This window comes from Myodes glareolus, chromosome 7 (assembly GCF_982192425.1).
Source record: "Myodes glareolus chromosome 7, mMyoGla1.1, whole genome shotgun sequence".
NCBI lineage: Eukaryota > Metazoa > Chordata > Mammalia > Rodentia > Cricetidae > Myodes > Myodes glareolus.
This window is the reverse complement of record NC_142032.1, coordinates 71,589,995-71,604,578: the sequence shown is the minus strand read 5'-3', so window position 1 is coordinate 71,604,578 and position 14,584 is coordinate 71,589,995. Positions and strand designations below refer to the sequence as shown.

The 14,584-nt window shown below is 47.8% G+C and overlaps 1 protein-coding gene and 1 long non-coding RNA gene across 4 annotated transcripts in view; one reads left to right on the top strand and one right to left on the bottom strand.

Moving 5' to 3' along the window:
• Window positions 1-8,115: 8,115 nt before the first annotated feature.
• On the bottom strand, window positions 8,116-13,325 carry LOC125413628 (uncharacterized). Of its 3 annotated transcripts, XR_015003117.2 has the most exons (4): window positions 13,200-13,313; window positions 11,222-11,407; window positions 9,895-9,983; window positions 8,116-9,781 (listed from the first exon to the last, which is right to left on the bottom strand). It is a non-coding gene; the product is annotated as an uncharacterized LOC125413628 (long non-coding RNA). The 3 variants fall into 3 exon arrangements; XR_007235980.3 differs by lacking the exon at window positions 11,222-11,407 and having other exon boundaries at window positions 13,200-13,325; XR_015738417.1 differs by lacking the exons at window positions 11,222-11,407; window positions 13,200-13,313 and adding an exon at window positions 10,109-10,241.
• Lhpp (phospholysine phosphohistidine inorganic pyrophosphate phosphatase) overlaps window positions 9,394-14,584 on the top strand; it is an 83,752-nt gene continuing 78,561 nt past the window's right edge. Inside the window, exon 1 of the mRNA XM_048455210.3 lies at window positions 9,394-9,579. Coding sequence (XP_048311167.2) covers window positions 9,455-9,579 — 125 coding nt within the window. The 5' untranslated portion in view covers window positions 9,394-9,454. The remainder of the gene's footprint in view (window positions 9,580-14,584) is intronic.

Genomic DNA, 14,584 nt, shown 5'->3' with positions numbered 1-14,584 from the left:
TATACAGTAGGAAGAAAAAAAAAAGACACTGGGTTTTCAAAGGAAGGCTACTGGTGGAGTAATGGTTTATTTACCTGACCCCAGGCCCTCATTGCTAGAATTTACAATTTATATTTGGGGGCAGAGGCAGGAGGACTATTGCAAATTTGAGGCCATTAAATTCTATTAAGTTCCAAAGCCAATCAAGGCCACATAAGAAAATTCAACAAAAGTATGTAATAAAACTGGAAAAAAAATGGCAACAGAAAATACAAAACTACCTTGGAGACTTTTGATTTGTGAAAGGAACGTTGAAAACGTAGCCTTCCTAGGCTAGGGTCTTCGCTCTTGGCTCAGCTGGTAGAGTGTCCTAGTGTACACGAAATTCTGTTTTTCCCCCAGTACCATGTAACTTGGTGGGGCAAGTGTAATCCCAGCACTGGGAAAGTGGAGGCAGGAGGGTCAGGAGTCCAAGGTCATTTATCCTTCACTGCTTTTGGAATTCAAGGCCAGCCTGGGCTACCTACACAGGACTCTGCCTCAAAAACTGATTTTTACAGATAAATAAATTATTCAAAACAAAAGTACAGTCTGCCTGCCTTTCTCTAAACTGCAAACTCTAAACATGGTCACATAGTTCACGCCAAACAATAAAAGTGTGTCCTGTGGAAAACTAGAGGTTAAAAACAACTTGTTTTTGAGACAGGATTGTCGGTGTTCTTATACAACAACTCAGGCTAGCTGGAGCTCAAAGTCCCCCTGTCCACTTCACATCCTGAGTGCTGGGACTACAGAATCACATCTGTAGCTTAAAAACTTAGAGGAAACATCAAAGGCTATTAAGCGGCCAGGTGGTGGCGGTGCACGCCTTTAATCCCAGCACTTGGGAGGCAGAGGCAGGCGGATCTCTGTGAGTTTGAGGCCAGCCTGGTCTACAAGAGCTAGTTCCAGGACAGGCTCTAAAGCTACAGAGAAAACCTGTCTCAAAAACAAACAAACAAATAAACAAAAAAAAAAAGATTACTAAGCAATAGAGGGTTACCTCCATGAGCAGAACACGTATTTGTCACATGTATTCTGATAGTCTCATAATAATAATTAGTATTAACAATATACACTCTTTGTTTGGCCTTGCCCTGGGCCAGGCTTTGGGCTAATCTCTGTTGGAAATTATTTCAGGAGCTCTCCACAGAGGTTTTGAATCAGATACTATTAACTTGCAGTTGAGAAAATGAACTTAGAGGGAGTTACATGGGGAACAGGCTCAAAATTGTTGGGGCTGGAATTTGAATGTAGTGAGATTTCAGAACCCTCTTTAATAATGTTCTTTCTGAGGAAATCCACTCCTGGCCCCAGGATGTAACCTAATCACAGCAGCTGGTCCTTAAAATTGTGCAGATAATTGGACTATGTAATAGAATATCTGAGGAAATAAGCGAGCCCATGACTGGACCACAGGTTTCAGGGACCCCTTTGGGGGAGATCTTTTTTGTTTGTTTTTTTGTTTTGTTTTGTTTTTCTTGTCAAAGTTTCTCTGTGTAGCTTTGAAACCTGTCCTGGAACTAGCTCTTGTAGACCAGGCTGGCCTCGAACTCACAGAGATCTGCCTGCCTTTTCCTCCCGAGTGCTGGGATTAAAGGCGTGTGCCACCACAGCCCGGTTTGGGGGTGGGGGGGAATCTTTTACGTACAATGCGTCATGACGTCTTGAAACGTCCTTAGGAGGAGCCCAGAGTAAGGGGAATTGCCCGACAAACGCAATTGCACTGGATGTCTAGAAAGGTAGCGAAATGGGCCTGGCAGGACGTAAAAAGCCAAGTGACAAGCAGAGGGACAGAGAGCTAACTGGTGACGGAACGACAGGATGAGAAGAGGCACATGAGAGCTGAGCCTTTCCTTTCTGTGCTAAGCTAACAGGGAGTGCCAGAGAAAGGTGTGTTTGCATAATGGCGATCAGGAAGCAGGGTAGAATTTTGCAAGCCTGTAAACCACCTGCTTCTGGGCAAAATAAAATCCAGTTAGACAGTTTCTTGTAAGGTTCAGGAGTCAAAACCCTCTGTCCCCTAAATCTGTACCCACATCCCATGCTTTCCCCTCCGCCCCCACCCAGTCTCCCACCTTTACAACTTGCTTGCTTCACATAAATATGAAAAACTTGGACTTCCGCTGTCCAGGCTGGGCCTAACCGAACCGGTAAACCAACTGAACAAACCAGCTGTCCAGCGAGCAGAGGCTGCTACTTAACCGTGTGGATGGGCCTTGCAGGAATTCTACCAGGCCTTCCTACTGACCGGCAAAATCAAAAACAGAACAGAACTCTGCGTTCTTTATGCTATAGGCAAAGTTTTAAAAGCTGGCAACCAATTCAAAATGTTGGAAACCAAGTTCTCAGGAGTGGGTTGGGAGAACTGTGAGGTTGTGACCTTGGCTGGGAACACGTGAAGTAAGCTCAGTTGATTTGTTACCTGTGGGGTGTACATTATCTGAGATGTTTAATCTTCATCGTCAACCTGACGGGATTTAAAATCACCACGGAAACATGCCTCTGGGTGTGCCCATGAGAGTGTTTCCAGAGAAACATAACTAAGGGTGGAAGGCCCACCCAGAGGGTGGGCAGAACACCCCATGGGGTGGGGGGCCCAGAGTGAGTAAAGGCAGAAAGGGAGCTGAGCCTCAGCTTTCACCTCTCTCTGCTTCCTGGTTGTGGATTAGCAGTTCTGTTAGGCTCCTGCTTCCCGCATCGTCTCTGCCCTGGTGCCTGAGTCGTCTCTGCCCTGGTGCTTGCGTCATCTCTCTCTGCCCCACGTAGTGCTCGCATCATCTCTTCCGTGGTGCCCGCATCGTCTCTGCCATGGTGCCGGCGTCATCTCTGCCGTGGTGGACTGTACCCTCACACTGTGAGCCAAAACAAACCATTTTCCCCACAACTTACTTCGTGTCATGTATTTGGTTACAACAATGAGAAGAGGAATTAAAGTTATTCCTTATGTTTTCATGACTATTTTGGTTTATGTGATGTCTAAATGTCCTGGCACCCAACCAAGGTTCTTCGAATTCCCTGACCCAGACATCATCTGAGCCATGTGTTGCTTCCCTGTCTGTGCAGGTTACCTCCTGAAAGACTCGCCCTCAATGGGTCAGATGGTGGGAGAAGGGCATTCGTGCTGTATGACAGCCTATTCCTGGTCTGCCTAATAACTAAACTGGGTGCGGTCAGCTCTAGCAGGGGTGCTGGGCCACCCGGAAACCTGGTCTCCCGAGTGTGCACTCCATTCCTATCCTCATTTGGGAAATCGCCAGTTTCAAACTCTCCCTTTGAATTTTGTTTTTGTTTGTTTTTGAGGCAGGGTCTCTAGGTAGCCCTGGCAATCCTCAAACTCACAGAGACCTGCCTGCCTCTGCACCCCGAGTGCTGGGTTCAAAGGTGTGCAACACTACACCTGCTCTTCCCTCTCCGTTGTGTTAAAATTATATTGACCAAAGTGAGGGAACCCTGCCTGGCACAATCTTTATCCCAGCGCCTGGTTCTTAGGCTGTCTTAAAGTCATTTGTCTTTGAACCCATTGAGGATAGTGGTCTGTAGGCGGAGTTTTTTCTGTGTCTGGGCAACTGTTTCCCAAATAACCACTCAGAGTCTTACTATTAATTACAAAAACTTGGCTGATAGTTCAGGCTTGTTACTAACTCTTATATTTTGTTAACCCATGTTCCTTATTTGCACTCTGTCATGTGACAGCACCATTATTAGCAAGGCATCTTCAACTCCTGCTCCCTCTGCATCTGCTCAATGACTCCAGACTCTGCCCTTCTTCCTCCCAGCATTCTGTGCCAGCTGACTCTCCCAATCTCTTCCTGCCCAGTTATCGGCCAGTCAGCTCTTTATTAACAATGAGGGTGATGCATATTCACAAAGATTGTCCCCCAGTGCTGGTCTTCAGTAGGTTGAAGAGTCAAAAGGAATCAATGGTAGCCTATAAACACAACTCCGGAGCTTCACAGTAGGCTGAAAATGAGCTGGAAGACCACACTTTAAGAGGTGGTGTTAGGGTAGGTTGGGAGGCAGAGAGATGGGCCAGTGGGTAAGCGCACTTGCTGCTCTTGCGGAGGGTCTCAGTTTGATCCCTAGGACCCACATGATGGTTCACAACCATCTATATACCTCCAGCTCACAGGTATACAACTCCCTTGCCAGGCTTCCTCAGGCACTGCACACGTGTGGTACAAACACATACATCAGGGAAACACTCATACACATAAAATAAAAAAAATCAATTTTTAAAATTTATTTTTAGGAAAAAAAGAAATGGGACTGGAGAAATGGCTCAGCCGTTAAGAGCACTTGCTGCTCTTGCAGAGGACACAGGTTCAGTTCCCAGTTCCCACAGGGCAGCTCACAACAGTCTTTAACTTCAGTTCCTGGAGATCCAATGCCTCTTGTGACCTCTAAGGGCTCCTGCACACACAGTGTAGGCAAAACACTAATTCTTGTAAAATAAAATATTCATTCATTTATTTTTGTTCTGAGACAGGGTTTCTCTGTGTAGCCCTGGCTGTCCTGGAACTCTCTTTGTAGACCAGGCTGGCCTCGAACTCAGAGCTCTGCCTGCCTCTGCCTCTCAAGTGCTGGGATGAAAGGTGTGCACCACCCCTGCTCAGCTAGATACTGTTTTTTAAAAGAAAAAAAAATGGTGCAGGCTGAAGCTAAAACCAGAACCTAGCAATTTTGGGGTATGGAAGTGGATTTGTAAGAGATCCAACACTGATCAATTGCCATGCCTCAATAGAGCAACCCTATTCTTCTAGGCAAGTCATCAACATGAGGCAACTATGTTCTTTCAAAACAAAACCACAGGAGCCGCAGCAAGAATTTAACTCAGTATAGTGTTTCTGGCCGGAAAAGGTTGTGGAATCTGCTCTTCAAAGATCACCCTGAATGTGCCCAGGGCTCAGCATGCCTGACCTGAGTCCCCAGTGTGTCTGTGAAAGCAATTCCAAAAGGCTGAACTGACCAAACTAGGTCATAAGAATTCTGAAGCCTCTGCCTTTTTTTCTCACAGAATGCTGGCTTGCTTGCTCTGGAGACATTCTGCTGTACTACAGCTGTCATACTGGGAGATATTCGAGTCACACGGGGAGGCTATCCTAAACAGTCTGAGTTTTCACAGTTTTTTACAGAGTGAGTTCCAGGACAGCCAGGGCTGTTAAACAAAGAGACTCTGCCTCCAAAAACCAAAAATCAAACCAAACCAAACCAAAAAAAACCCAAAGCGGGTCCTGTGGGTAGCGGGTGCCTGGTATGTCTGCCTGTACATGGTTGTTCCTGTCTTCCTCTTGTGTGGTAGTCCTGCTCTCTTCTATGGTAGTTACATATGCACCCCACAATCACAGCACCGGCCTGGAACAATCTGAGGAAAAGGTTAGTTTTGTTTTTGCTTTTTTTTTTTTTTTTTGGCTCACAGTTTCAGAGGGTCTCAGTGTGTTGTGGGAAGTGAAGCATGGTAAACTTTTCATGTTAGATGTGTGTTCACATCACTGGTGACCAGGGAAATAGAAGGCAAGGGCTGAGTATAACCTTCAGAGGCCCATCCCAAGTGACTTACTTGTGCCAACTCGACCCAACCCTCCCAAAGTTTCACAAGACAGCACCACCTGCTCGGAAACAAGCGTTCAAAACACGAACGTGTCTGGAACACTGCAGGGTCAAAGCCCGGCATCCCTGGCCACACGCCCATGGTAGAGTTGAATACAAATGCTCTTTCCTGCAGCCCTGGGAGGACACATGAGTAAGCCTGAATCTTCAAAGTTCCACTTTCTTCTGAATATAGGGAGTGAGAGGCTCTGACCCAAGAGTCAGAGTTCTTTCTGGAACTGTCAGACCAAGTTGAGAAAAGATTCTTCACTGGGTGGTTGATGTGGCACTCTGTTCCCTGGAGCTGGTATGGACAAAGTTTTCAATTAATTGCTGGAATGTCAATGAATGCCTTTGAAATTTAAGCTGCGGGAATTTGCTTCCTGTCACTGGCTAACCAGAGCCCTGGCTAGTACGAGTAAACCTGATAGGATTATACATACACCCGCTATAGTAATCAAGAATTGATGGATTCATATGTGAGCTGAAATCCAGCCGTGGCTGTGAATTTGTTATTGGAAAAGAACTAAGCCCAAAGCAGCATGCTGGTGGAGTATGTATCCCTGTATACTCCAGAGTAGCTGAACCAGTGGAATCCGACCCAAAAGGTGCAAAAGGAGTCTTTTGGGGCTAGGAGCCTAGGGAAGCCTTTGTTTCCTCTTCCCCACCCTCTCTGTCTGAAATGCAGAAGCCACCCTGGGAGTGCAGCAGGCATCTTGAGAGTGTGAGGGTCAAACCTCCTGCTGGAGGTGCAGGTGCTGCTGGAGAAGGATGGAGCAGCCTGCTGCCTGCTGCTACTGGAGGCTGCTGTACTGGCTAACGTTGCCTTTCTTCTGGCTCTCTGCACGTGAGAAAAACTAACCTGGTCTGGTTATTGCATGCAGCCAGATGTGACTCTAAGTTAGGCAGTGCCCTTTGCCCATTATATTCAAAGTTCTTGGAATTTTGGATCAAAGGGATAATATTTGGAGACTTGCTACCATGGACCAATCAGGTCTGGGCTGCTATGCCAGACGTGGATCGTTGGATCCATTCCCTACCTCTGTTGCAACAATGTACATTCAGTGGCTTCAGATGACAGGTTTTTGTATTTGGCACAAGTCTAGATATTAGAAGTCCTTAAACCAAGGTGTCAGCAGAGCTGCTTTCCTTGTAGAGGATTTAGGGATATCCATTTTGTCTTTTTAAACTTCCAGGAGCCTCCTATTTCCCTTGTCCATGTCCCCTTCTTATTCAAGGTTGGCACTGTAGTGTGCTTGGCACACACACACACACACACACACACACACACACACACATCGCTGTTGTCCTATCGCCTTTGCTTCTAACTCCCCTGTCCCTTACTTCCTCCAATGATAACACTTGTGATTATGTGGGCCCAGTGCATCAGCCAGGCTAGTCTCCCCACACTGTCGTGGGTACAACCACACCTGCAAAAGCCCCCTTTTGGCATATAAGCTAATGTATTAGCAGGTTCTGGGCCTCAATATGTAGAAATTTCAAGGGCTCACTGACCTTTCACCATTTTCCTGTTTACCTTACAGAGGGACAGTGCTTTGTCCAGGTCCCACACAGAGCTAGCTGAGGGACCAGAACTGCGCGGAGGTGGCAGAGATACCCTTTATCCTCCTGAGCATGAATCTAGGGTCAGACATTCTTTCGAGGTCCACTTCAGACCTCCAGTGTGCTCAGAAGCTATTGCTGCCACCCATGGCCCACAGCACCCATCCTCTTGTCTAGATCTCTGTCGCTCATTGTCACTTGGCATTCATCAGCCCAACTGTCCCAAAGGCATTGTTTTATCCTCTGACCTTCTTGATCTCTGAAGACAAAGAGAGCATCTTAGGCTACTTTGCATCACAAGAACCCACTGCATGGAGTAGAGGCTTCTGGTAGATTCTTCAGTAGGATGCACTCAGCTCCCACCCCACAGTCTGGAAAGACAGTCTCCCTTGCAGACAAGACGGGATGACGTCCAGCTAGGTGTTGACAGTGGAGCGACAAGCACAGGAAGGCAGGGTTGGAAGTATTTGATTCTTCTGCTTCAGCTGAGACAGGAACTGTTCTATGTAGGACTCCAGCCTGGTTCTTCAGCTTCCACCCTCTCAGCCCCAAATCTGTAAGCTCCTTCTTGCCTGGTGTGAACACATCCTCTCTAGCTGGAGTGGCGTCTCTCGTCTCTCTCTATAGTATAATTTAGTCTCTGGCATAGCAAACCCACTCAGGGTAGGCACTACACCTCTCTCTTGCAAACAGATCCTCCAGTGAACACATCAAAAGAATAATGCACAACTCATTGAAATGAGTTAAAGTTCCACCATTCTGTGGGGCTGGAGAGGTGGCTCAGTGGTTAAGAGCACTGGGTAATCACTCAGAGGATCCTGGTTCAATTCTCACTATGGCAGCTCACCATTGTCTGTAACTCCTGTTTCAGGAGATCTGACGCCCTCTTCTGGCCTCTGCAGGCACCAGATATCCATACAGACAAAACACCCAAACACATAAATATAATTTTTCGAAAAAGTTTTAATATTCTGATGAATTTTTCATGCTTTCTGAGAAACAAGAGCCTGGAATGGAAGCAAAATGTGGTCCCTCTCATTTCACACTCAAATTTCTCAAATAGAAGAAGTCATTTCCTTGTTTCAATGTTATTACTTCACAGGGGCGGCCCAGAAAACCCTTCTCTTTTTATACCAGTGTTTGTGGCAAACATAATATAATATTAAATGAAGTGTTAGAATTCATTCGAAAATTTTGCTGATTTAACACACTGTCATTCTCCTTTTCTCCCCACTCCTATTACTATGGTCTTTATTTTTGCTAGGCTGTTGTATGCACACAACTTTTGGACTTTTGTTTTTCATATAATGTTAGAACAGAAGAGTTTTCCAAGGTTGTTATCTAGCCTTTCTTTCTTCTTCCTCTGTCTCTGTCTCTGTTTCTCTCTCTGTCTCTGTCTGTCTCTCTCTCTTTTGGTATTTCAAGACAGAGTTTCCCTGGCTGTCCTGGAACTTGCTCCTTAGACCAGGCTGGTCTCAAACTCAGAGAGATCTGCCTGCTTCTGCCTCCTGAGTGCTGAGATTAAAGGTGTGCACCACCACCACCCAGCTGGTCTTTCTTTTCAATAACAAATTTCTTCCAGCATCCCTGCTATCTGATCTGTATCCCTACAGTAATTTTCTCTCAGTTTGTCTTGGCATTATCATTTACACTGCAGTCATCATGTTTGCACTTGTTCCTTTAGGGTTTCCAAGGAGCGGGATTGGGCCAACTATATAACTACTTGCAAGGGCTCCCCCCTCTCACTTTTGAGACAAAAATCTCAGTATTGCATTAAGGCTGGTCTTCAAGACTTAAAAATTCAATTATTTAATTAATATGAGTGTGTGCATGCATTCACGGTGCTCTGGGTACAGTGTGCAGGCATCGGTTTCCTCCTTCTGTCATATGGGTTCCGGGAATCGAACTCAAGTTGTAAGGCTTCCTGTCCAGCACTTTGACCCCAGTGGCATCTTGCTGGCCCCAGTCTCACACTCTCAGTCCTGCTGGAATCACAGGTAAGACCCATCCCTCCCGGACGGTTTTACTTTTCATTTCAATTTGCCTCGTCCCGACTCTTAGGGAGGCGTTCCGAGTAACGTGTTCTCAGCTTTTCTGCTATGCCCTGAAGAGTCCAGCCTCGGAGAAGGAATGCAGCCAAGCGCCAGGCGGTTACACATGGTTCCGGGTTTGCGCCCGGCCCGCCCAGCTGTGGACTACATTTCCCAGGCAGCACCGCGTGGAAGGCGTGGCCGCGGGGTACGGGCGACAGCAACGCCGGGTCCAGGGTGTACAGCGGGACGCGATGGCCGCGTGGGCCGAGCGGCTGGCGGGCGTGCGGGGAGTACTGCTTGACATCTCCGGCGTGCTGTACGACAGCGGTGCAGGCGGCGGAGCAGCCATTGCGGGATCTGTGGATGCGGTGGCGAGGTTAGTGGGCTCAACGCGGGGGGTTGTCGGACTACTGTGGCTGCCGGGGGCGGGGCGTTCACGCCGGCCCCGCCTCCTCGCGCACTGGCCCCGCCCTTCATGCTGGCTAGGAGCCAGGTGGGGAAGTTTGGGTTGGCACTGCTAGGCTTCCAAGGGTTGTAGTTTTGCTTTGGAAGCAGTTGAATGGTTGAACTTGGTTAACCTGCAAGTAAAATACAGATTTCAAAAGTGTAGGATACTGCAATATTAATATTGCAATATATATTAGGCCAATGAGATGGCTCCATAGATAAAGGCATTCACTATAGTGACAACCTGAATTCAATCCCTGGGACCCACATGGTGGAAGAAAAGAAGTGACTGCTGCAAGTTGCCTTTTTTTGACCTCCACATAGTGCTCCACTCTAAAAAGAAATAAATGGAAAAGTTATTTTAAAGTATTTCATTATGTTGCTTACATGTTTAAATGACCACTTTTAATATACTAGGCTAGGTAAACTATTTTAAATGTTCCACCTGTTTCTTTTACCTTTGAAAACTTTAAATCACGTATGTTGATTTGAGGAAGAGAAAGCATCTGGTTCTTCAAGCCTGCCCGGCAGGACCACAGTTGGCGTTAAGTCTGAGCTATTTGCCTTTGGTGTCCCTAGCCAGTTCTATGTAATGTTGATGGACAGTTGGAAGTTGTTGTTTAGCTAGCACTCAGCCTCCCAGAATCACTAGCTGGGATGCCCTGACCTAACTAGGATTATTTATTTACCCATAGTTAAGTAAATCCTTTGATCCTAAGAGGCTCTCCCCTACTCCCCCCCACCGCTGTGTGTGTGTGTTTGTGTGTGTGTGTGTGTGTGTGTGTGTGTGTGTGTAGACAGAGAGAGAGAGGGAGAGAGAAAAAACACTCAAGCAAGAGGGTTAGCACTGATGAGGCGACAAGGACTCCAACTGTGTTTTGTAGCAAAGTCAAAAAGTCAAAGGGGCTTGTGAAGGACGTCTACTCCTGGGAAGCACCTGTGACCTCTGTGTGGGCAGAGGTCTAGGTTTACCTGTCCTTCTGGTATCAATATATTCCCCACTGACCCCAGAATGTAGGACTGTCTGTGTGACAGTGAGCCTTGATGTCGATCATTATGTGGCGGCCCCTTTTGAAACGCAGTCAGGCACTGGACAGTGCTTTGAAGTGAAGTTACTTCATGTAGGCAACCTTATGAGATCTCATCTGAACGGAAGGTGGACCATATTTTGAACTCAAATGAATAAATGAGTCACCGTAGATCAGAAGTGAAAATGATTCCAAGCCGAGAAATAGTGCCACCCACAGTGGGTAAGTCTTCCCACTTAAAGTAACAAACGGAGATAGTCCACCCACAGACATGCCCAAATACACGTCTCCTGGATGATTCTAGATCTCCTCAAGTTGATAGTTGAGATTACCCCTGTCACAAACATATATACACACACACATGAACTTGTACACATGTACAAACAAGTACAATGAAAATGAGATTTCCTTTGGCAAGAGAGCCTCAGAATATATAAATAAAAAAAATCAGCAATTGAGCTGGAGTAAGGACAAATGACATACATAATCACTCACTAGGGCAAAACCAACAGTGACCTCCTAAACATATGAAAGATCTCCCACCTGGCCACATTAGAAACACAAATTAAAGGGCTGGAGAGATGGTTCAGCGGCTAAGAGCACTGACTGATCCTCCAGAGGTCCAGAGTTCAATTCCCAGCAATCACATTGTGACTCACAACCATCTGTAGTGGATCTGGTGCCCTCTTCTGGCCTGCAGGCTTGCATTGCCCCATGTAAATTCTGCATCTAGAAAATATTCATATTGTGCATGTAACTCCCAATTCATTTCACTCTCTTGTGCAACCAGCATCTCAGAAAACTCCCTCTACACTCCCCAGCCCAGGGCAACCACTGCTTTGCCCTCTAAGTCCCGGAGGTTAATTTTGCTTGTGAATCTGGATGTTCTTTGTGGGGCCAGAAAGAACGTGAAGTGAAGGGGAGTCATGGCAGCAGGACCTTGAGGAGGCAGCTCTCACGTGACTTCTGCAGTCAAGAAATCACAGAGTGTGTTTCCCGTTTATGACTGTCCCTCTTGCCTGCTTTCACTTGTGAGAGATTTGTTGTAGCTGTGGACAGTGGTTTGTAGAGGGCTTGATTGCGATACTAGGCTTGGTTCTATGGAGTGATGTCTTACTGTTCTACTATGAAGAGACACCATGGCCAAGGCAACTTATAAAAGAAAACATTTAACTGGGGGATTGCTTATGGTTTCAGAGGGCGACTCTATGACCATCAATCATGGGGAACACAGCATCAGGCAGGCAGGTGGGCAGGCCTGGTGCTGGAGCAGAAACTGAGCACTTACCTGTGATCCACAAGTATGAGGCAGAGAGAGCTACATGGGAATAGCGTGGACTCAAAAGCCCACCCCCATGACACACACCTCTTCCAACAAAGCCACATCCCCTAATCCTTCCTAAACAGTTCCACTAACTGGGAACCATGCACTCCAATATATGAGCTTGTTGGGGGGCATTCGTTTTCAGCCCTCCACAAATGAGGACACCCTTGTACACCCCTATCTTTCCCGTTTGGGTTATTGCAGCTGGTGTTTGGGGGAGCATGTGACTGTGTTTCTGCGGAGTGTGCATCCACGGAATGGGTGTCAGAGTAGAGTAGCTGCATTACAAGGCAGCAGTGCGTTTGACAAGTGCTTGCCACCTCTACCGGCTCCACAGCCTTTGGTGTGTTTTAGGACTGTTGTCACAGGCTGCTACATGTCAGTATCAGCATGCCAGAGTCACCCCTGCTATGCAAGCCTGCAGGGGCAAAACAAATCTCTTTACACTTTTATTTATGTGCGTGGGTGTTTTGCCTGCGTGTGTATCTGTTTGAGAGTGGCAGGGACCCTGGAACCGGAGTTACAGACCATTGTGAGCTGCCCTGTGGGTGCTGGGAATTGAACCCAAGTCCTCTGGAAGAACAGCCAGTGCTCTTACTTAACCGCTGAGGCATCGCTCCAGCCCCTTTAATTCTTTTTTTTTTTAAAAAAAAGATTTATTTATTTTATGTGTATGAGTGTTTGCTGGCATGTATGTCTGTGCACATGTGTGCTTGGTGCCTGCAGAGGTCAGAAAGAGGGCACCCCCTGGAACCGGGGTTCTGGATGGGCTGTGAGCCACTAGGAGGGTGTTGGGAACTGAGCCACGATGTGGATGCTGGGAACTGAACCCTGGTCCTCTGCAAGAGCAACAAGTGCTCTTAATCACTGAGCCATCTCTCCAGCCCTTAAAGCTCATCTCGGCAAAGCCTTCCTGGGGCCAGTCATAAGCCTTAGAACGTACAGTCTGCCAGGATCCTTCCCACCACCGTCCCTCTTTGTGCCCTTTTCTTGGACAGCACTATGTCAGGCGAGGCGAGCCCCCTTGCCAGAAACCTGTGGGATTATTCTTGTTGAGGGGCCAAGGAACCCAGATGACTGACGGTCTCTGAACTCCCTGGCTTCCTTGCTACTGGACCAAGTCCCTAAATCTGTGCCTGGTCAGCTGGAGCATCTCAGGTGACCTTTGGCTCTCAGGACTGACATTCCTTTTCTTACCTCATTTCTTCTGTGAGTTTTTGCTGAGCAGTCTCACAAGCAGCCCTGGCCTCCATAAGGCCAGCCCTTCCTGCCCAGGCCTAGGGCAGCCCCACAGGCCCTCCCTCCCCTGTGACAGGTGCAGAGGCTTAGGGGGAAGAGATTTTTGCCCTCTGTTAAAACACACCTGCTTTTGAAGTTTTCTGGGGGTTTTCCTCTCTGGGTAGCTGAGCCAACACTGGTCTCTCCCAGAAGCCTTCGCAGATGGGTGCAGCTTGCCAGGGTACACAGCTGGGCAGCCAGCTGGCTTGTGTGGCCCTGGCAGCATTTTCCACCTTTCCCTCTGTGACCCCCGCCCCCTTGAAGTACAGTGCTCCCTTTGAAGTTCTGCCGGAGTTCAAAGGAAGTTCCTGGGGTAAGACCCACTGTGGCAAGGGACAAGTGTGATGGGGGTGGGATGGGACCTGGGGGAACACGCACTTCCCTGGCAGCTGCCCAGCACAGTGGCTTCAAGGCAGCATCTTAATTTTTAAAGCCTAGTAGGGGATGGCTCACTGTCTCCCATTATTCTGTCTGGGTGTCCTGTTGTAACCGTTTTTGTTGTTGTTGTTGTTTTGTTTTGTTTTGTTTTGTTTTTATACTTTCTAGAAAGTTCCCACTTATGGGGAGACAGAAAGCACAGGAAGAAGGTAAACTTACTTTGAAAATGGGACCAACTGTAGTAAGAAGCTCCACATGAAGGAGGCCTGTCAGGAGCTGGGCAGGCACTCCCTCCCTGCCTCACTTTCACATCTGCCCAATGAGCCCTTTCCAGAATGAGGACTGAGGGCTTGAAAAGCAGGAACCAAGGCTGACTTCTTATTAAAGACGGGTGACTGTGCGCATTCACCAACACACCCGGCAAACATTTGTTGGACGCCTGCGGTGTACCGGAAACTCTGCTCTAGACCTGGAGAGTTTATGATGGCGAGCCAGGTGGCTAGAAACCAGTACCCTGGTGGAGCCAACATGGCAGTGCCAGGAGACCAGACTTGCCCTAGGCAGGCTCGTGTGCTAAGTAGAGAAAGCCTGAACTGTGAAGAGGTCCAGGGCTGCAGGTGCTCATGGGCCTTACAGGTCCCATGGGCATTGAGTTGAGATCAAGAGAGGCGAACCTAAGATCATCCCAGATGGAAGAAGGGGGCAGCTTTGCCCTTCCCATGCGGTGTCTCCCGCCCCAACCCCTGCTACCCACTTAGTCCTGCAAGCTGCTGGGTGGGGCCCACTGACTGCTGTAGGACTTGAGGGCGGGTGTGGCCATCTGTAACCCGCCTGGGTCCCTCCAACAGGCCTTTATTGGAGCCCATTTGTGGTCAGATCGGGCTCCCTGAGGGGAACCATTCAGAGGCAGGCTGGGCACAGCAGGG